At 43.5% G+C, this 23,057-nt stretch overlaps 1 protein-coding gene across 5 annotated transcripts in view; it reads left to right on the forward strand.

Annotated features, from left to right (window-relative positions):
• Positions 1–4,467: 4,467 nt before the first annotated feature.
• Positions 4,468–23,057, forward strand: part of runx3 (RUNX family transcription factor 3) — a 76,942-nt gene continuing 58,352 nt past the window's right edge. Inside the window, exons 1-2 of one of the 5 annotated variants that reach the window (XM_024429948.2) lie at positions 4,468–5,127; positions 5,653–5,774. In XM_024429948.2, the coding sequence (XP_024285716.1) occupies positions 5,717–5,774 (58 nt within the window). In that variant the 5' untranslated portion in view covers positions 4,468–5,127; positions 5,653–5,716. Of the gene's footprint in view, positions 5,128–5,507; positions 5,775–6,360; positions 6,379–23,057 lie in introns of those variants that run through there. The other 4 variants (XM_024429944.2, XM_024429943.2, XM_024429946.2 and 1 more) reach the window with 4 other exon arrangements.

A 23,057-nucleotide genomic window follows, 5' to 3' on the forward strand; every position in this document is an offset into this window, starting at 1 on the left:
GAAATGAGAGTAGTAAAGGAGAGTATTAGAGGAGTGTAGTAGAGGAGAGTAGTGGAGAGTAGTAGGGGAGAGTAGTAGAGGAGATTAATAGGAGAGTAGAGGAGAGTAGTAGAGGAGAGTAGTAGTGGAGAGTAGTGGAGGAGAGTAGAGGAGAGTAATAGAGGAGAGTAGTGGAGAGCAGTATTGGAGAGTTGTGGAGGAGAGTAGTAGTGGAGAGTAATAGAGGAGAATAGTAGAGGAAAGTAGTAAAGGAAAGTAGTGGAGGAGAGTAGTAGTGGAGAGTAGTAGTGGAGGGTAATAGAGGAGAGTAGTAGAGGAGAGTAGTGGAGGAGATTAGTGGAGGAGAGTAGTAGAGGAGTGTAGTAGAGGAGAGTAGTGGAGGAGAGTAGTGGAGGGGAGTAATAGAGGAGAGTAGTAGAGGAGAGTAATAGAGGAGAGTAGTAGAGGAGAGTAGTAGTGGAGAGTAGTAGAGGAGAGTAGTAGAGAGTAGTAGAGGAGAGTAGTGGAGGAGAGTAGTGGAGAGTAATAGAGGAGAGTAGTGGAGAGTAGTAGAGGAGAGTATTAGAGGAGAGTAGTGGAGAGTAATAGAGGAGAGTATTGGAGAGTAGTAGAGGAGAGTAGTAGAGGAGAGTAGTAGAGGAGAGTAGTAGAGGAGAGTAGAGGAGAGTAGTAGAGGAGAGTAGTGGAGGAGAGTAGTGGAGAGTAATAGAGGAGAGTAGTGGAGAGTAGTAGAGGAGATTAATAGGGGAGAGTAGAGGAGAGTAATAGAGGAGAGTATTAGAGGAGAGTAGTGGAGAGTAATAGAGGAGAGTAGTGGAGAGTAGTAGAGGAGAGTAGTGGAGGAGAGTAGTGGAGAGTAATAGTGGAGAGTAGTAGAGGAGAGTAATAGGGGAAAGTAGTAGAGGAGAATAGTGGAGGAGAGTAGTAGAGGAGAGTCGTGGAGGAGAGTAGTGGAGAGTAATAGAAGAGAGTAGTGGAGAGTAGTAGAGGAGAGTAGTGGAGAGTAGTAGAGGAGAGTAGTGGAGAGTAGTAGTGGAGAGTAGTAGGGGAGAGTAGTAGAGGAGAGTAGTGGAGGAGAGAAGTAGAGGAGATTAATAGAGGAGAGTAATAGAGGAGAGTAGTAGAGGAGAGTAGTAGTGGAGAGTAGTGGAGGAGAGTAGTGGAGAGTAATATAGGAGAGTAGTGGAGAGCAGTATTGGAGAGTTGTGGAGGAGAGTAGTAGTGGAGAGTAGTAGTGTAGAGTAGTGGAGGAGAGGAGAGTAATAGTGGAGAGTAATAGAGGAGAGTAGTAGAGGAGAGTAGTAGAGGAAAGTAGTGGAGGAGAGTAGTAGTGGAGAGCAGTAGAGAGTAGTGGAGGAGAGTAGTGCTCTAGGGAAGACCCTTTCTGCGTTGTACACACAGCCCTCAACACAGAGTTGCTCAGTCAGGCCAGTCAGGCCTGATCGACTCTGAGGTGAGACTGACTGCATCATCATTCTTCTTCTTTTTAGAAGAAACATGAATCTATTGGAAATCCCAAATTGTTTGCATAGTCAGTTTACACACAGCTGTGACACACACACTTATCCCACCAGACATGCCACCAGGGGTCTTTTCACAGAACTTAAAACTTACTACCCTCTCCACTACTGTCCCATCGATATGGATAGGGGGGTTGCTCCCTCTATTTGGTATTTTATTAGGATCCCCATTAGCTGTTGCAAAAGCAGCAGCTACTCTTCCTGGGGTCCACACAAAACATGAAACATAATACAGAATGACATAATACAGAACATCAATAGACAAGAACAGCTCAGGGACAGAACTACATACATTTTTTTTAAAGGCACATGTAGCCTTCATATCAGTGCATACACACAAACTATTTAGGTCAAATAGGGGAGGGGCGTTGTGCCGTGAGGTGTTGCTTTATCTGTTTTTTGAAACCAGGTTTGCTGTTTATTTGAGCAATATGAGATGGAAGGAAGTTCCATGCAATAAGGGCTCAATATAATACTGTAAGCTTTCTTGAATTTGTTCTGGATTTGGGGACTGTGAAAAGACCCCTGGTGGCATGTCTGGTGGGATAAGTGTGTGTGTGTAAATTGACTATGCAAACAATTTGGGATTTCCAATACATTCATGTTTCTTCTAAAAAAGAAGAAGAAGTGATGCAGTCAGTCTCTCCTCAGAGTCGATCAGGCCTGACTGGCCCGACTGAACAACTCTGTGTTGAGGGCTGTGTGTACAACGCAGAAAGGGTCTTCCCTAGAGCTGGAATCCATATAGCATACAACCTCTTCACATAACATGTCAAATATGTCAAACTTCTGCCCAGGATGTCTTATCCAGGCTCTCTGGTACAGTACATAACAGTTCCACAGAGCTGTAATCCCCTGGTGGCCTGGCACAGCATGGGCTGCAGAGGTGTGAGAAGGGGAGGCTGTGCTGTGGGTGTGAGGTTTTGTCGGAGGCCTGTAGTGGCCGAGGAGAAGTACTGAATAAAGCCCTGGGGCCGTGCTGTGACCTCAGCCTTCGGCCACACTCCCCGACGCCATGTCATTTTCCCGTCCCCGCGTTGCCGCCTAACCAACGGCAACTGCTCATTTACAGGGCAGTGTGGGCTCTGAGGCGCACAGATACACACTAACACACAGACCAGAGCATGGAGCATACAGCCCTGTCCAGCAATTAGCACATGAGCACGTGCGGGTCACGAGTCATTCACTACACATAGACAAACATGGCTATGAGTCATAGACACGCAAAATGCTGCAAATCCTAAAATGATTTACAACAACACTCACATATGCATACAAACTCACAAGTAGCATAAAAAGATACATGTGCGGACACACACAAATAAACACTGGTTGCCCAGGGTAACCGTGGGTCACATGACTGTCCAGACAGTGGTTGTGGGTCCTGATGTTTAGCGTGACTGGGAGGGAGGGAGAGAGAGAGAGAGAGAGAGAGAGAGAGAGAGAGAGAGAGAGAGAGAGAGAGAGAGAGAGAGAGAGAGAGAGAGAGAAAGTTTGGGCAGCTTGGCTAGCTAAGGCACACCCAATTACATGACTCGCACATGCAGTGTCTAGTACTTTAGAGGACAATGTCTGTCTGCAACTCTGTCTGTGTGTCTGTCTGTCTGGTTTGCACCTTGTATCATCTTGTAACATACACTGAGTGTACAAAACATTAAGAACACCTTCCTAATATTGAGTTGCACCCCCTTTTGCCATCAGAACAGCCTCAATTCGTCAGGGCATGGACTCACGTTCCACAGGGATGCTGGCCCATGTTGACTCCAATGCTTCCCACAGTTGTGTCAAGACGGCTGGATGTCCTTTGGGTGATAGACCATTCATATTACATATACACTGTTGAGAGAGAAAAACCCAGTAGCGTTGCAGTTCTTGACACAAACCGGTTCACCTGGCACCTACTACCATACCCCATTCAAAGACACTTCAATGTTTTGTCTTGCCCATTCACCCTCTGAATGGCACACAGACACAATCCACGTCTCAATTGGCTCAAAGCTTAAAAATCCCTCTTTAACCTGTCTCCTCCCCTTCATCTGGACTGATTGAAGTGGATTTAACAAGTGACATCAATAAGGGATGGTGTTCTTAATGTTTTAATTGAACCTTTCCTTAACTAGGCAAGTCAGTTAAGAACACATTCTTATTTACAATGACGGCCTACCAAAAGGCAAAAGGCCTCCTGCGGGAACGGGGGCCTGGGATTAAAAATTAAAAATATATATAAAATATAAATATAGGACAAAACACACATCACAACAAGACAGACAGCACAACACTACATAAAGAGAGGCATAAGACAACAAGATAACAAGGCAGCAACACATGTTTCGTACACTTGTGTAGTTATGCAATATATCAAATGTAGGGCTCTATAGGCTTCTCTTTTTTGAGCCCTGACCAGATTGTGTTTTCTGAAAGTGTCAAAACCACAATCAGGTTAAATCCGGTTTAGATATTTGAGGGGGGGAAACTCTGACATACCCACAACACACTGGAAATATGTTATTCACTCTCAGGCTGTGCTTAAAGCCAAAATGCTTTTTAGTAAGTTATGTAGTAGTGGATCTATGTTTATATACTGTATTTTCTACATATTTCATCAACCTTTGTGTATTGCTCTTTTGTCCTGTATTACAGGTGTGAAATAAATATTCCCAAATAATTTTATTGTGTGGTAGGTAAGAATAGACTTGGTGAGAAGCAGAGTGAAAGGGACAGTGTGTGAGAGAGAGGTAGTAAGAATAGAGGGGACAGCAGAGCAGAGCAGCACTGCAGCTAAGATTACGATACTATCAAGCGGTAAGTGAGGGTGGAGGGTTGGTTTTCCAGGCCCAAAACCACCAGCTCTTACAAACACAGATGCGCAGTGAGTCAGACATACACACACAAACACATACATACACACAGTCTCTCTCTGAAAGCGCTCAGAGACAGAACCCTCTCTACTCTGCTCTGCTCCTTTCCTCTCTCTGCGCAGTGGCAAGCCCCAGTCTCCACAGTCAACGCTCTCTCTCGGTCTCTCTCTCTCCCTCACTCTCAATCTTTCTTCTCTCTTATTTCTATTTCTCTTAATGCGTGTTCAATGCTTTTCTGGTTGTTCACATTGGGTTTCGGCGCCCTCTGAAAGCCTCACAGACTTTGAATGGCGTAGGCCACTGCCTGGTTTGAGCTTAAAGAAAACAGAACATTTACAAAACTTGGCCGACCAATCAAAAGAGAGAGAGAAAAGAGAGAGGGAAGCAGAGAGCTGAAAAAGTAAAAGCAAAGAGGAAAAAATAAGCTACAGCGAGTAAGAGCGAAAAGAGAGAGGGGAGGGGAGGAGAGGCCCTGTGACCTCATGTGACATGTGACGTGGGCTCCTCCACTCACGGAGGGGAGTTGGAGGATGGCGAGGACGCAAAGAGAGCTGTGGCTTTAGCCGGCGCTAGCTAACACTGACGCTCCAGTCAGGTCACCACCGTGGGACACCACGTCTCCTGACAGAGAGAGAGATTACCTGGCTAACCTCAGAGCCCCTGCCCACTGACGGACCAGCACAGCACCACACCTCCCTGCCACCCCACCGTGGCCTGCTAACAAGACGTCCAGACCCGATACAACAACGGTGAGTGCATTGGAAGGCCAGAGTCCTGGAGAGGGATGGATACCACTGCATCTCAGTGTAGCCACACTCTCCCTCTCCCTCCCAGCCTGCCATTCTCTCTCCCTCACCCTCCCAGCCTGCCAATTCTCTCTCCCTCACCCTCCCAGTCTACCATTCTCTCTCCCTCTCCCTCACCCTCCCATTCTCTCTCACTCTCCCTCTCCCTCACCCTCCCAGCCTGCCATTCTCTCCCTCTCCCTCTCCCTCATCCCCCCAGCCTACCATTCTCTCTCCCTCTCCCTCTCTTTCACTCCCTCTCCCCCTATCATTCCCTCTTCCTCTCTTTCTTTCTGAATGTCTCATACCCCTGGTGCTGCATACTTATACTGCTCTCTTTGCAGGCTTGTGGCGAGGGATTCCTGCGGTAGTTACAAACCCCAAATTCTTGGTTGCAAATGGGCTCCGAGTTCCAGGATCTATCCTTCTCCCTCGCTCTCCTTTCTCTCACTCTTTCGTTCTCTATTTCAACCACCGTTTCTCTCCAAGGTTGGTCGTTATCGACTGTAGAGAGGGCTGACGACGGCTCTGGCACCACTTCAGCCACAAGGACATGGCTTCCAACAGCATCTTTGACTGCTTCGGGAACTACGGCCCCACTCTACTGAGAGGTAAGCACTCTCTCCTCCCCTCAATACTCTCTCTCTCTCCCTCTCTCTCTCCTCTGTCATGTCTGTGGCTCGAGGCGTCAGAGAGAGAATGATATTGGCGGCTCTGGCGGTCCACCCGCTCCCAGTTGTTTAAAATGTGTGGCCTCGTCTGTTTGGCAACACGAAGGAGTGTGGGGGTGTGTGCGTTTTCCAAAACAGCAGGGACAGCAACACTTCTAAAAGAGAGACTTTGTTTTGGTGTTTGAGTAGACCCTCTCTGAAAGGATCGTACCACACACGCTGAATGCCCTAACGTTCCTATTAAATGGGTGTAAAAAGGAGGCATGGGTCCATACAGTAGCCGAGGCCGTTAGTGACAGGGCCCTCACAGCTGTGGGCCTCAGGGCTGCGTCTGATATAGTCTTGATGGAGCACACCAATAATGGGCTTCTCACCACAGCCATCAAGAGGGGTTTTTTCTAGCTCTCTGGGAGAATAGAAGGAAGGAAGGCTCCATCGGACCGGCCTTTACTGGAACGCAGCGATACGATAAAACAGAAAGAGAAGAAACATTGGTCTGTCTCCTTCACTACTTACAGGAGGTACTCTTGGCCTGTGTGGTGAGGTGAGTGCATTACACTCAGGCTAAAGACTGCTGTTAATGAAGGAGCCATTTTTTTCCCTTGGTTACCTCAGTCCTGCAGTACTTGGATTAAAGCCTAGATTGAAGTCAAGTTTAGAGAGAATTTTCCCGCTGATATAATAAAACAATAAATTATAAGATTATTAATAACAATGTACTAAATTAGATTACATATAGTAATAGAAGATTCAATTGTGTTCAAATTAGATTAATAGCAAAATGATACAAACAAATTTTCAAGCAGCTAGAAAGTGAAGAAACCATGTAAAACGTCTGTTCTGTTTGTCACAGGAGAATATCTGACTTCCACTCTAAATCTAACTGTTGAAAACTCTGAATTAACTGTATAAACTGTTGGCTAAGTTTGGAGAGAATTTTCCCGCTGATATAATGAAACAATAAATTATAAGATTATTAAATAACAATGTAATAAATTAGATTACATATAGCGATAGAAGATTCAATTGTGTTCAATTGCGTAAGGCCTCAGCCAACAGTTTATAGAGTTAATTCAGAGTTTTCAACAGTTAGATTTAGAGTGGAAGTCAGAAATTCTCCCGTGAAAAATAGAACAGAAGTTTTACATGGTTTCTTCACTTTCTAGCTGCTTGAAAATGTGTTTGCATCATTTTGCTATTAATTGAACAAGTCCCCAACATGTCATTCTTTCGAGGGCATGTTGCTGTGAGAGTATTAATCTGAGGAGGTCTGGGAGATTGGTTCCCTACTACATAAAAAAAAAACAGCAACAGAAAATCTACCCTCGATTACGTCCTGGTTGCTGTGGTAATTAGAGAACCACTGGATAAGCACTACCAGCTCCTAATTGTTTGCAGAATAAATCTTAAAATCTCTGGAGCCCAGTTTCCCCCTCTATAAACATGCGCACATGCGCACGCACACACACGCACACACACGCACACACATCTGCCACTCATATGAGAACAAGCCTCTGATATCCCTACTGGAGCAGTGAGCAGAGTGACAGAGGATGGTGTTTCAGTGTTCTCACAGCTCAGACAGATACTCAGTCATTTATAGTTTCCTCTTGACAAAGCCGCATCTCTGCACCATGTCTTTCTCTCACTCTCATTCTTCCGCATCACTAAATGTTTCTCTCCCGCTATCATTCAGACTGGAGCATGAGGTCTGGCTGTTGGTTGATTATTCTCCTTTAAAGCATTACGGCCTTACTTAGTGTGCAACCCTCTAATGTCTGAATAAGGACCGAGTTGGGATCAGATCTTACGCTTAGCGGGCCTCTTATGTAAAGCACTTCGGATGCTTGAATTTGTATTTTGACTGTAGCGACAGGGGAAAACCAACGTGCATGCAAAAGATAGGATGGAAAAATAGAGAGTGTTTAAAGCTGTAATCACCATTGGAAATCATTAATGAATATGCAATATCCTTTTACAATTTATTCAGTGGAGAAAATGAAAGCAAACTGTAATAGAACAAAGGCCAAAAGTCATTAAATCCTCCAGTTCAATTTGAAAGCAATTCAAATAGACTGCCTCATGTGAGAGAAATACTCTGGCGGTTAGTTTAACAACTTGCATTACACAGGCAAAGCAGTTTGGAAAAGACTTTTAAAAAATGGACTGAAATTAAGAGGATGTTGTTTGTGGATATTGTATGTTTCCAATTCCTGAATTTAATACCATGGAAATGTGGATGTATACATGTTTTCAGAAGTCATAGTGTTACAGTTAAACTCTGCCTATAGATTGTACTTCTAAAGTACTTTTTTTTTTAAATAGCTGGTAAAAAAAAGTCAAATCCCAAACATCTCATGTTCTTCATCATTTTTGCAAGATCTATATCTAATGATTAGCAACTCAAGAGAGATAGGCTACCCATAGATGAATATGCATTCAGACACGATCATCTGAATACATAAATACAAGTAGACAGGAGCCCTGTCCAAAAGCAAGTATAGAATGATATTCTTAGCTCCATCACATTAAGCAGCAGTATATCTCATGCTGAGAAGTATACACATGTGAGCACGTGATGTGCAACATCTGACGCGCTTTGTGTGAGAAAAGAATGTGCTTCACCTCAAAAACCTCACTCCTGTAGCACAGAGAAGAGGAGAGAGAAAAGAGAGAGGAGAGAGAAGAGAAGTGAGAGAGGGACGCTGAAGCTCTCACACTATTTGTAATGAGAAAGAGAGCACCTCCAAAAACAGTTGCGAGGCCCTGACAGTTAGCACACTAGGGCAGGCTGTATGTGAGATGGAGGTGCTCTCTAAACGCGCTAATCTGATGCAGTCTACGAGAGCTCCTGCCCCGATAACCACAATGAGGTTACACCTGCTCCTCTCTCACAAGACCAATTATCCAGACACACACATATGAGGTATGCTAAATACTCACAGAACTAACATTAGCAGCTTGGTATCCCACATTCTTGATACGAGTGAAATACCAGGTGATACGACGAAAAATAGCAACTATTTCACTCTGTAGAGAAAAAATTATAAACTTTTATTGGGTTACAAACCTGCCCCTTTTGCTGTCTTCAGCGTTTGAGTCAGGTGAGGTTCCTGGTTTACAGTGACTCTGATTGGGCGTGGGTACTGGGTCATATCCTTGGCTTGGTTCCCTGACCGCTTTTCCTCCTAGCTGGAAAGGAAGTTTTTTACCCAATAGGCCTGGTAGACGGGGGGGGATTTTAGAGTGTAACGCTCATGGGAGCCAGTTCCCTTTGTGGCAGAAAAAAGGCCCCAGTTTATTAGGGTGGGAATGGTTTTATATGTTTGGCTTGTTGCACTGTATGAATGAAAGTTAGGGTTTCTGTGTGAGAAACACGCCATGCTTCGCCACAGTAGTAGTGAGTTTATTTTTGGTGGATTCTGGGAGGTGGTCTGGTTAGTTCTACAACTCGGAAATAAAAAGCTAAAAGACTCACAACTGTTAGAATTGTATGAGAAAAATAAACTTTGGGTAAAACCCTCAAATGAATTCTCTCACATTACAGATAAGCCTCAAGATGAATTTAACAAAATGATGAGATCTGTCAACACCTGTTGATGGATAAACACCTTCAGGGGTCGCCAACAAGATGGCTTCCAGGTAGAGGAAGGGAGGCGGTGTCTGCTGATTATGTGGTCAACCAATTTCCAAACCCCGTCTCCCCTAAATTGTTTGGCTGAGCACGCTAAACTCTATATAACGTTGGTGAAGGTTAAAGTTGTGCTAAGTGTTGTAGTAAATCAAATGTTCTGGTGGTCGACCGGCAACCACAAGGGCCAGATTCTCTGGAGCTGGTCTCCAATCTGATAATGTGGATATTTCCTGTATTGGTCTCTTGGTAACAATTTAGTTTGAACAAGTAATTGTTTCGGAAGTGCGGACAACTTTCTATCAACAAACAGCACTGGACGGGTGATCAACAAATGTGTCTGAAATTCATCTTGAAAACAAACTCAAGGTAGACTTTGCGTAGTATGGCATGGCTGGTGTGTATAGTGAGTCAGTAGGCATTGTGCCAGACTGAAGCATTAAGAAAGCTCTGTGTGGCGTCTCAACCCCTTTAGCACAGTTCATCCGGTGTTAGACTTCACATTAAGAGCAGCTCTCTGATTGTCTATGGCAGTTCTGAGGGGACTGACCTCTGTGAATGTCTATGGCAGTTCTGAGGGGACTGACCTCTGTGAATGTCTATGGCAGTTCTGAGGGGACTGACCTCTGTGAATGTCTATGGCAGTTCTGAGGGGACTGACCTCTGTGAATGTCTATGGCAGTTCTGAGGGGACTGACCTCTGTGAATGTCTATGGCAGTTCTGAGGGGACTGACCTCTGTGAATGTCTATGGCAGTTCTGAGGGGACTGACCTCTGTGAATGTCTATGGCAGTTCTGAGGGGACTGACCTCTGTGAATGTCTATGGCAGTTCTGAGGGGACTGACCTCTGTGAATGTCTATGGCAGTTCTGAGGGGACTGACCTCTGTGAATGTATGGTAAATACATTACCACACCTCCCTCAGACAAGCAAAAAGGAGAAAATACATATCATGCCCTTACTTAATAACTACGGCGTAATTGGTATGGTGAGAGACACAAATGTCCAAATTTGTCATGATACAATGCACTGGGATGTCAGCGGAATTCATAACGTCTAGACAAGCTATTTTAACTGGGACCCTCCGATGTGGAAAATAAATATCGGAACAGAAACACTAGCATGCAGGCAGGAAAGTATTCAGACGACGAAAGTATTTGGATAACTGGACAAGGAGATGGAAATGATCACAATATCATTTTCTGGTTGTTTTTTTAAAAGTCTTATATCTACTGTTTATAGTTACAATATTCCGTTGAGCCATTTCTTTACGCTTGATTACGTTCTCTTATGAGATGATCATATTTCATTAGGCCCTTACTGTGGTATTGATTAAATCCCTGCTATCATGCTTTTAATAACCTCATCCCTTTTGTCTGAGAGAATTGAATTATGAACAAACCCAGGCTTGTAATGTTTTCGATCACTTATCATGCAGTTGTATAACAGCTGCCCTGAACCACAGCTAGTTTCATGCACTAAGGCAGCTGACAATTAGGGACAAGCAACAGTCTAATACCACCAGTGATTATGCATGGTGACCTAAGTTCGGCAATAATGAAGTTACCGGAAGCTTATATAAGTGCTATTAAGTAATTTTGTCATGCCATTAAGTGTTAATTACCATGTGATTAATTAACTAAATGAGACTCTAGTTGTACTAATGAAGGAGATAATATATCAGATTACAACCAACAACGAATTTACAGGAAATTAAAGAATGAAAATGAAGATCCTTCTTGAAAAGAAATTAATTCTATATTATTTTTTGAACTGTCTAGTCTATCAAAAGAAGCCAACACTAGACAAACAGAGTCCATTTGAAGTGAATTTGAAGCTTCTACAGAATGTTGTTGTTTTTCATAAGGCATGAACCCTCCCTGCTGAGTAATACCGTTAAACAGACGTTTCCAACAACATCCGATCTGTAGACACAACATAAAGAAGAATCCTCCCATTTAGCATAGCGTATGAAAACTATTTCAGCATAGTTTAATTTTCACATGCAGCTAATTTCAGTTGCCTATATACAGTATGGTACATCTGGTTTTCAACGTGGAGACATCGATCAATTCAACAGCAAAACAGCTCAACAAGCCAGAATGTGAAACTGAACTAAAGACTGAAGCCTCTTCTTCCTTCATTACGATAAATCTTATGCTCAAAATGTCCATAGCCCATCCCTCTTCCCAAAAGCAATAAAGAAACAAGTTAATTACGGTGGAGCAAAGATGCAGATAATGATAGGATATATAAGCTGCAGGCTATGAAATTGTTTTTGATACAATATTTTCTCCGTTTTCCCCAGAAAAATCTCAAGTTGTTTGCATTAATTAATTATCTTTGGTGCAATAAAACACGTTTTACGGACGTGACAACCATCCCAAAAAGTAGAAAAAGTTATTTCAAGAGATCATCTTTTCAGAAATGGGAAATGACTACTTGACTTTTTTTGCAATTTGACTTTTTAGACAGGGGCAATTTTATGTGATCATGTATTCTAAAAACATTTTTCAAATCTGCTCCAAATTATGATTCAAAGATGTCTGCAGGAAGAATAAGGTGTCAGCTATGACATGACAACCTGGGTTTACCCTGGGTTTATTATTTTGGTCATTGAACTGCAGTAAATGAAGTGGATTAATGCCTGGATTACAGTAAAGGAATTTCATCATGGGACCCTTATCTGTGCTACTCATAAATGCATAGTTATGGACATGAATGCCATTCTCTTCATGGTCTTTTTGTTGTATGTGTGATGTAAGTGCCTTAATGTGTTTGGAACCCAGGAAGAGTAGTTGCTGCCTTGGCAGGAACTAATGGGGATCCCTAATAGATACAAATACAAATGGGGATGTATCCTAAATTGGTACACAAATGTAGAAATGTGCAATATCCTCCTCTGCATATCTGGGTATTATTCTACACACTGGCTATTATTTTAATGAGCTCTTCCCCTAAACAAGACCAAATTTGGTTGGTCCAGACCATATCTGAACGAATCATAGACATCTATGTTTCACAAATTTGGACATCAAAGTACAGCACAGTAGAGCACAGAACAGCACAGCACAGTAGAGTACATTACAGTAAAGTAGATTATAGTTCAGTACAATACAGTACATTACAGTAAAGTAGATTATAGTTCAGTACAGTATAATACAGTACATTACAGTAAAGTAGATTATAGTTCAGTACAGTACAATACAGTATATTACAGTAAAGTAGATTATAGTTCAGTACAATACAGTACATTACAGTAAAGTAGATTATAGTTCAGTACAGTACAATACAGTACATTACAGTAAAGTAGATTATAGTTCAGTACAATACAGTACATTACAGTAAAGTAGATTATAGTTCAGTACAGTATAATACAGTACATTACAGTAAAGTAGATTATAGTTCAGTACAGTACAATACAGTATATTACAGTAAAGTAGATTATAGTTCAGTACAATACAGTACATTACAGTAAAGTAGATTATAGTTCAGTACAGTACAATACAGTATATTACAGTAAAGTAAATGCTTTTTTCAATCTTTACTAACTACATGCCACTGGCTTTGAGTAAGGCCAGTGTGTCTATGTATGCAGATGACTCAACACTATACATGTCAGCTACTACAGCGACTGAAATGACTGCAACACTTAACAAAGAGTTGCAGTTAGTTTCGGAATGGGTAAAAAGGAATAAGTTAGTCCTAAATATTTCCAAAACTAAAAGCATTGTATTTGGGACAAATCATTCACTAAACCCTAAACCTCAACTACATCTCGTAATGAATGGTGTGTACATTTAGCAAGTTAAGGTGACTAAACTGCTTGGAGTTACCCTGGATTGTAAACTGTCATGGTCAAAACATATTGATACAACAATACCTAAAATGGGGAAAAGTCTGTCCATAATAATTCACTGATCTGCCTTCTTAACAACACTATCAACAAGTCCTACAGGCCCTGGTTTTGTCGCACCTGGACTACTGTTCAGTAGTGTGGTCAGGTGCCACAAAGAGAGACTTGGGAAAATTGCAGTTGGCTCAGAACAGGGCAGCACGGCTGGCCCTTAAAAGTACCCGGAGAGCTAATATTAATGACATGCATGTCAATCTCTCATGGCTCAAAGTGGAAGAGAGATTGACTTCATCATTACTTGTTTATGTAAGAGGTGTTGACAAGCTGAATGTACCGAGCTGTCTGTTTAAAATACTACACACAGCTCGGACACCCATGCATACCCCACAAGACATGCCACCAGAGGTCTCTCCACAGTCCCCAAGTCCAGAACAGACGATGGGAGGCACTCAGTACTACATAGAGCCATGACTAAATGGAACTCTACTCCACACCAGGTAACTAATGTAAGCAGTAGAATCAGATTTAAATAGCAGGTAAAAGTACACCTTATGGAACAACTGGGACTGTGAAGAGACGCACACAAAGGTACAGACACATGCATATACACACATTGTGATATTGTTGTATGGTGGTATTGAACATTTGTGTTGTGGATATGTGGTGGTGTAGGGATGTTACAGTTGAAGTCGGAAGTTTACATACACTTAGGTTGGAGTCATTAAAACTCATTTTTTAACCACTCCACAAATGTCTTGTTAACAAACTATAGTTTTGGCAAGTCGGTTAGGACATCTATGTTGTGCATGACACAAGTCATTCTTCCAACAATTGTTTACAGACAGAATATTTCACTTATAATTCACTGTATCACAAGTCCAGTGGGTCAGAAGTTTACATACACTAAGTTGACTGTATGGCATGGCTTATGGCTTTAGAATGGCATGGCTTTAGAAGCTTCTGATAGGCTAATTGACATAATTTGAGTCAATTGGAGGTGTACCTGTGAATTTATATCAAGGCCTACCTTCAAACTCAGTGCCTCTTTGCTTGACATCATAGGAAAATCAAAAGAAATCAGTCAAGACCTCAGAAAAACATTTGTAGACCTCCACAAGTCTGGTTCACCTTGGGAGCAATTTCCAAACACCTGAAGGTACCACTTTCTTCTGTACAAACAATAGTACGCAAGTATAAACACCATCGGACCACACAGCCGTCATACCGCTCAGGAAGGAGACGCGTTCTGTCTCCTAGAGATGAATGTATGTTGGTGCGAAAAGTGCAAATCAATCCCAGAACAACAGCAAAGGACCTTGTGAAGATGCTGGAGGAAACAAATGCAAAAGTATCTATATCCACAGTAAAATGAGTCCTATATCGATATAACCTGAAAGGCCGCTCAGCAAGGAAGAAGCAACTGCTCAAAAACCACCATAAAAAAGCCAGACTACGGTTTGCAACGACACATGGGGACAAAGGTCAAACTTTTCGGAGAAATGTCCTCTGGTCTGATGAAACAAAAATAGAACTGTTTGTCCATAATTGTTATGTTTGGAGGAAAAAGGGGGAGGCTTGCAAGCCGAAGAACACCATCCCAACCGTGAAGCACGGGGGTGGCAGCATTATGTTGTGGGGGTGCTTTGTTGCAGGAGGGACTGGTGCATTTCACAAAATAGACAGCATCATGAGAAAGGAAAGTGATGTGGGTAAATTGTGGATAAATTGAAGCAACATCTCAAGACATCAAGTTGGCAAGTTAAAGCTTGGTCACAACTGGGTCTTCCAAATGGACAATGATCCCAAGCATACTTCCAAAGTTGTGGCAAAATGGCTTAAGGACAACAAAGTCAAGGTATTGGAGTGGCCATCACAAAGACCTGACCTCAATCATATGGAAAATCTGTGGGTAGAACTGAAAAAGCGTGTGCGAGCAAGGAGGCCTACAAACCTGACTCAGTTACACCAGCTCTGTCAGGAGGAATGGGCCAAAATTCACCCAAATTATTGTGGGAAGCTTGTAGAAAGCTACCCGCAACGTTTGACCCAAGTTAAACAATTTAAAGGCAATGCTACCAAATACTAATTGAGTGTATGTAAACTTCTGAAAGAAAAGAAAATACATCCTTTTCTCTACTAATATTCTGAAATTTCACATTCTTAAAATAAACTGGTGATCCTAACTGACCAAAGACAGGGAATGTTTCCTAGGATTAAATGTCAGGAATTGTGAAAATCTAGGATAAAGGTATTTGTATACTTCCGACTTCAACTGTATATGATGTACTGCATTATCTTTAGCTCATTCAGTACAAACATAGTTCACTGTTTTATCTTTTCTTTTATATGTAATGTGGGTGCTTTGGTGTTTGGACCCCAGGAAGAGTACTGGGGATCCCTAATAAATACAAATACAAATGTCAGTCAGTTTTGGTGGTCATAATGTATTTTACAGGTGATTCAGCTCTACCAGCCACAGGATTTGAGACATTTTTACATGCATAGTATGTACACTGAACAAAAATATAAATGCAACATGTAAAGTGTTGGTCCCATGTTTAATGAGCTGAAATAAAAGATCCCAGAAATGTTCCATATGCACGAAAAGCTTACGTCCCTGTTAGTGAGAATTTATCCTTAACCAAGATAATTAATTCACCTGACAGGTGTGGCATATCAAGAAGCTGATTAAACAGCATGATCATTACACAGGTGCACCTTGTGCTGGGGACATTAAAAGGCCACTCTAAAAAGTGTAGATTTGTCATACAACACAATGCCACAGATGTCTCAAATTTTGAGGGAGCGTGCAGTTGGCATGCTGACTTCATGAATGTCAACCAGAGCTGTTGCCAGATAATTGAATATTAATTTCTCTACCATAAGCCGCCTCCAATACATCCAACCAGCCTCACAACCGCAAACCATGTGTAACCCGCCAGCCCAGGACCTCCACATCTGGCTTCTTCACCTGCGGGATCATCTAGGACCAGCGACACAGACAGCTGATGAAACTGTGGGGTTGCACAACCGAAGGATTTCTGCACAAACTGTCAGAAACTGTCTCAGGGAAGCTCATCTGTGTGCTGTCGTCCTCACCAGGGTCTTGACCTGACTGCAGTTCGGCTTCGTAACTGACTTCAGTGGGCAAATGCTCACCTTCGATGGCCACTGGCACGCTAGAGAAGATTCACGGGTGAATCAGCGTGTATGGCGTCGTGTGGGGGCGAGCGTGTATCAGCGTGTATGGCGTCGTGTGAGGGCAAGCGGTTTGCTGATGTCAACGTTTGCTGATGTCAACAGATTGCCCCATGGTTGTGATGGGGTTATGGTATGGGCAGGCATAAGCTATGGACAAGAACACAATTGCATTTTATCCATGGCAATTTGAATGCAATTTGAAAACACAGAGATGCCGTGATGAAATTCTGATGCCCATTGTCATGCCATTCATCCACCGCCATCACCTCATGTTTCAGCATGTCGCAAGGATCTGTACACAATTCCTGGAAGCTGAAAATGTCCCAGTTCTTCCATGGCCTACATACTCACCAGACATGTCACTCATTGAACATGTTTGAGATGTTCTGGATTTACGTGTTCCAGTTCCTGCCAATATCCAGCAACTTCGCACAGCCATTGAAGAGCAGTGGGACAACATTCAACATTCCACAGGCCACAATTAATAGCCTAATCAACTCCATGCGAAGGAGATGTGTCACTCTGCTTGAAGAAAATGGTCACACCAGATACTGACGGGTTTTCTGATCCACGCCCCTACTTTTAAAATAATTTTTACTTTACCTCCTTTTTTCCCCAACTTCGTGATATCCAATTGTTAGTTACGATCTTGTCTCATCGCTACAACTACCCTACAGACTCGGGAGAGGCGAAGGTGGAGAGTCATCCAAAACACGACCCTGCCAAGCCGCACAGCTTCTTGACACACTGCTCGCTTAACCCTGGAAGCCAGCCGCACCAATGTGTCGGAGGAAACACCGTCCATCTGACGACTGAAGTCATTTGTATTGGTATTTGTAACCAACAGATGCATATCGGTGTTGCCGTTCATGTGGTATCCATAGAAAAGGGCCTTATGAATTTATTTCATGTCTGATTCCCTTATATGAACTGTAACTCACTAAAATCTTTGAAATGATTTCATGTTGCGTTATATTTTTGTTCAGTGTAGTTACCATGGCAAGGCACAGTTTTTGTTAAAAGGGTAGTTAAAAATGAACAACAATGCTTGCATACTGAAACTTAATACTGAAATGCCCATTGACAGTAAACATGACAAGATTACTAAGAATGACAAGAATTCTAAAAAACTATGTAATATGAGTTGTGCAGAATGAAATATATGAATACACCCCCTAAAAGACTGACCTAAGGTAACCTTAGTGTGGATCTGTTGCTGTACTTTCTCTCCAGCTGCTCAGTTCTGTAAAAACTCAGCAGAAAGCCCTACACGAGGGAATCCCCTCTCGGCTATGGAGCAGAAGTGGTCTCTCTATCCCTTCCCATTCTCTCTCCCTTCTCTGTCTGGTGCTAGGTCACTCTGTCTGGCTCTGAAACTCTTCTCACGGACACACACACATTTACACACAAACATACACAACATACAGACACACACATACAGACTTTGAGGCAGAGAGGAGTGATGTACAGTGTGTCAACGTGATGACCATATCATTCTCTCTCTCTTTCTCTCTCTCTCTCTCTCTCTCTCTCTCTCTCTCTCTCTCTCAATCCCGTCTGACCTCAGTGTAATAATCTGTAAGAGCTCACAGATGGCCACCTGCTGCTTTTATCACAGTCAAAGGACAACCCACAGTTGGAGTAAACGCAGACCTGAAATGACTAATACTGGTGTAGTAAATTTACAAACAGAATTAATGTGATGGAAGCCGTCCTACCTGAGAAATCAGGTACTATCACCTCTTACATGCTGTCATACACAAACCAGACCATCACCAGAGAGTTAAACCACTGAGATTTTAAGCCTCACAAACCAGAACATCACCAGAGAGTTAAACCACTGAGATTTTAAGCCTCACAAACCAGACCATCACTAGAGAGTTAAACCACTGAGATTTTAAGCCTCACAAACCAGAACATCACCAGAGAGTTAAACCACTGAGATATAAAGCCTCACAAACCAGACTCCTCTTTTTGCGGCCACACAACCTACACTGAACCTTAATTTCACCATCAACACAAAACCTCTTATCTTCACACCATCTCATCCACCATCCCCTTGGCTTTCACGCACGATAAAGACTACTGCAGGGCTACCTCTGCTAACTTAACCAACCCAGCAGAAAAATGTGTGTTACATGTAGCTAGGGACCAACCGAGGCTCCTTTAATCAGCATAATGACACAGCGAACAGTCAGCCAGTCAGTCAGTCAGTCAGCGAGCGTTTGATCAGGCTAATCACCACACGACAAGCCAGACTCTAGCCTCCTAATTTGGTTTATAAACGCTCACTGTCGTCGTCGTTAGCCTGTCGTTAGCCTGTCGTTAGCCTGGCCCGCCCTGGCGCTGAGGAGCCCGAGGGGCCAAACACAGCAATCAGAGGATTAGCGAGCAGTTAGGGCTCCTCAGAGGCTCTGAGTCACAGAGAGGGTGAGGAAAGTACGCTACATTGCATTGCATGGGGCAGGGTGCTAACCACTCATGGGCAACATCACTAGTGATTAGTCACAAAGATTATGAGAGGAAACATTCAGCCACATGGACACATGGAACTCATAGAGAGACAGAGAGAGCTGCATGCAATGGAGAGAGATAGTGTCCGTCTGTCCGGACACAGTAAAAGTTCAGAGAAGAGACGAGAGTTCAAGTAAAATCACAGTGATGACAGCTGGTCTCTTCTCTTCTCATGATTTCATTCAAACTCAATTGGGTTCAATTTGATGATTGACAGTAATGATTTTGTGTTCAAAGGAGTGGTTTTATTGCAGGTGATGAAAATAATGTATGTCTGTGACTCTTTAAACTCTCTGACTGTGAGGAGCCACACCCTTCCTGCATCGGAATGAAAGCCTTCAGGCCCAGTGCAGTCGCTCGCTGCTTTCAGAGTTGTCTCAAGTCTGCAGTGGAAAGTACCGTGGACAGTCAGGAAACAGGCGCTGGGTCACGGTTTTATTCTAGTCTCGCTCTCCAGTGAGCTAGACAGGGCCGAGGAGATTGAACTCCAGTGAAGAGAAATACATGCGATTTCAATATCTAGAAATTCTTTGAGGCGTCTTTACACTTGAATGTGTGACAGAACCTGGGATGACCTCCGTTAAATATCCAAACAAGGATGAAGGAGTTTAACAGGGCAGGGTAGCTGTTTAGACAGCAAATGAGATAGTGAGTGAGTGAGTGAGTGAGTGAGTGAGTGAGTGAGTGAGTGAGTGAGTGAGTGAGTGAGTGAGTGAGTGAGTGAGTGAGTGAGTGAGTGAGTGAGTGAGTGAGTGAGTGAGTGAGTGAGTGAGTGAGTGAGTGAGTGAGTGAGTGTGTAGACAGTACAGACAGTGGTGGAAAAAGTACCCAATTGTCATACTTGAGTAAAAGTAAAGATACTTGACTCAAGTGAAATAGTGAAATTGAAAGTCACCCAGTAAAATACTACTTGATTAAGAGTCTAAAAGTATTTGGTTTTGAATATATTTAAGTATTAAAAATAAATATAATTTCTTCAAATATTTAAAAAAAAATCGTTATATTAGGCAAACAAGAATGCATTTTTATTTGTTTATTTGCAGATAGCCAAGGGCACACTCCAACACTCAGACATCATTTACATTACTTAAGTTATACTTTTAAGTATTTTTACTTAAATATATTGTATTTTACAGTAGGCACAAATGTGTTAGAGTGTCCTGAAGGCAAAGGGGGTGGTGGCCAGTTTATGGTCCAAAATATTTTTAACAACATGAACCAAAGATCATCATATTGGCACAGTCAGGATTGTTTGGTGAATTCCTCACCAGACAGCCTTTTTCTTCTTAGCAGTCATACCACTCATACGTGACATACCTTGTCTTGTTCCTTCATATTTCCATGGGGACAGCCTATACTCTACAAAAAAATAAAAACATGTGGCTTTTGTTGCAGGAAGAAATGAACAACAGCATTCCGTGAGTAACCACATGAAAGGTTCCTCTGGCCATGAAGGCAGGCTCCCCTGCCTCCTGCTGACACGACTGTGACTAATTAACTAGAGAACAGAACTGACACTCCAGTCTATACATCCTCTTTCCTCTCCACCTCTCCTCCCCTTTCTTCTGCTCTCCTCTCCCCAATCTCCATCTTTCTTCTCTTCTCCTCTCCTCTGCTCCCCTCTCCTCATCCACACTGTTTAATTGTACAGGGCTCCTCTCTGGGTTCCGGCAGAGGGGACAGCCACACACGAGGACAAAGGGGCATTGTCTGCTGGTGAAAATGTGGTTAACAGGCCCGGCTATAATGGCTTGGCGGCTGTTGGCAGCCATGCACACTTCCTAATATTCGGTTCACATGCGATTTCATTTGGGAAAAAAACTGAGTTATGGGGCTTTGCCTTTGTGCGAGAGGGACGCCTCAACTTATTTTCAGAGCCGGCGGGCTAGGGTTCACCCCTCGCTGGGTCTCTCATTGCGCTTCTATATTTGTGTGCGATGTCGAGCTACAGGATCACAGACATACTCCCATTTTGGCAGGGGGAAGGGAAAAAATGTCTCTGTTTGCCAGTCAAACGTGCTTGGCTGTCAGACTGAAAGGCTTCCAGAGCTCCGAGCTGTCTCCTCTTCTCGTCAGGGTGACATGTTTGATCTCTCAGAGACCATTTAATACACAGAGGGAAGTTCAACTGCTGGGTGGTTTGATAGGCAGTGCTGTGCAGCAGGGCACCAGGCAGCAGCTCAGAGAGGAAAGGGTTGCTCACCTCACTGTGGACAGTCTGGATGTAATCACAGTGTCTGTACACTGAATCTATAAATGTCTCATGGCATTACTTTTGTCCCTGCCCACCATAGGTGTGTGGTTACCCAGTGTGGAGTGTGAGGAAGTGCAGCATCAGTGAGCTAACATATCTTGGGGCTGTGTTGAGTACAGGAGTGGTGATGCAGTGCGTAATGACTTCACAAACGTGGGCCACGTCTAGCCACAGTTACACATCGAGAAGCTGTTTGTTGGATTGGTGAAATGGTGGGCGAGGACTTCATCGACTCATGCCACAGTCTCACAGTACAGTGTGTGGGACGTGGGGCGGAGGTGGGTGGGATTGATATGGTGACCTCATAAACATGCGCCACAATCACACATAGCAAACCAGCGTGGTGGAGTGTTAGAGTGGTGGAGTGTTAGTGGTGGAGTGTTATAGTGGTGGAGTGTTAAAGTGGTGGAGTGGGGAAGTGTTAGAGTGGTGGAGTAATAGTAGTAGAATGTTAGTGGTGGAGTGGTGGAGTGTTAGAGTGGTGGAGTAGAGTTAAGAGTGGTGGAGTTTTAGAGTGGTGGAGAGTTGGAGTGTTAGAGTGGTGGAGTGTTAGAGCGGTGGAGTGTTATAGTGGTGGAGTGTTCGTGTGGTGGGGTGTTAGAGTGGTGGAGTGTTAGAGTGGTGGAGTGTTGGAGTGGTGGAATGGTGGAGTTTTAGAGTGGTGGAGTGTTAGTGTGGTGGAGTGTTAGAGTGGTGGAGTGTTAGTGTGGTGGAGTGGGGGAGTGTTAGTGTGGTGGAATGTTAGACTGGTGGAGAATTAGAGTGGTGGAATGGTGGAGTTTTAGAGTGGTGGAGTGTTAGTGTGGTGGAGTGTTAGAGTGGTGGAGTGTTAGTGTGGTGGAGTGGGGGAGTGTTAGTGTGGTGGAATGTTACTGTGATGGAGTGTTAGAGTGGTGGAGTGTTATTAGTATAATGTTAGTGGTGGAGTGGTGGAGTGTTACTGTGGTGGAGGTTTAGAGTGGTAGAGTGTTAGAGTGGAGGAGTGTTAGACTGATGGAGTTGTAGAGTGGTGGAGTGGTGGAGTTTTAGAGTGGTGGAGTGTTAGTGTGGTGGAGTGTTAGAGTGGTGGAGTTTTAGTGTGGTGGAGTGGGGTAGTGGGTTAGTGTTAGAGTGGTGGAGTGGTACTGTGATGGAGTGTTAGAGTGGTGGAGTGTTACTGTGTTGGAGTGGTGGAGTGTTAGATTGATGGAGTTTTAGAGTGGTGGAGTGGTGAAGTGGTAGAGTGTTAGAGTGGTGGAGTGTTAGTAGTAGAATGTAGTGGTAGAGTTTAGAGTGGTGGAGTTTTAGAGTGGTGGAGTGTTAGAGTGGTGGAGTGTTAGAGTGGTTTAGTGTTAGTGTGGTGGTGTTAGGGTCGTGGAGTTTTAGAGTGGTGGAGTGTTAGAGTGGTGTAGTGTTAGAGTGGTGGAGTGGTGGAGTGTTAGTGTTGTGGAGTGTTACTGTGGTGGAGTATTACTGTGGTGGAATGATAGAGTGGTGGAGTGTTACTGTGGTGGGGTGGTGGAGTTTTAGAGTGGTGGAGTGTTAGAGTGGTGTAGTGTTAGAGTGGTGGAGTGGTGGAGTGCTAGAGTTGTGGAGTGTTACTGTGGTGGAGTATTACTGTGGTGGAGTGTTAGAGTGTTGGAGTGTTACTGTGGTGGAGTGTTACTGGTGGGTGTTAGAGTGGTGTAGTTTTAGAGTGGTGGAGTGTTAGAGTGGTGGAGTGTTAGTGTGGTGTGGTGGGGTTAGGTTGTGGAGTGTTACTGTGGTGGAGTATTACTGTGGTGGAGT

The sequence above is a fragment of the Oncorhynchus tshawytscha genome, linkage group LG08, assembly GCF_018296145.1.
Source record: "Oncorhynchus tshawytscha isolate Ot180627B linkage group LG08, Otsh_v2.0, whole genome shotgun sequence".
In the NCBI taxonomy this organism is placed as follows: Eukaryota; Metazoa; Chordata; class Actinopteri; order Salmoniformes; family Salmonidae; genus Oncorhynchus; species Oncorhynchus tshawytscha.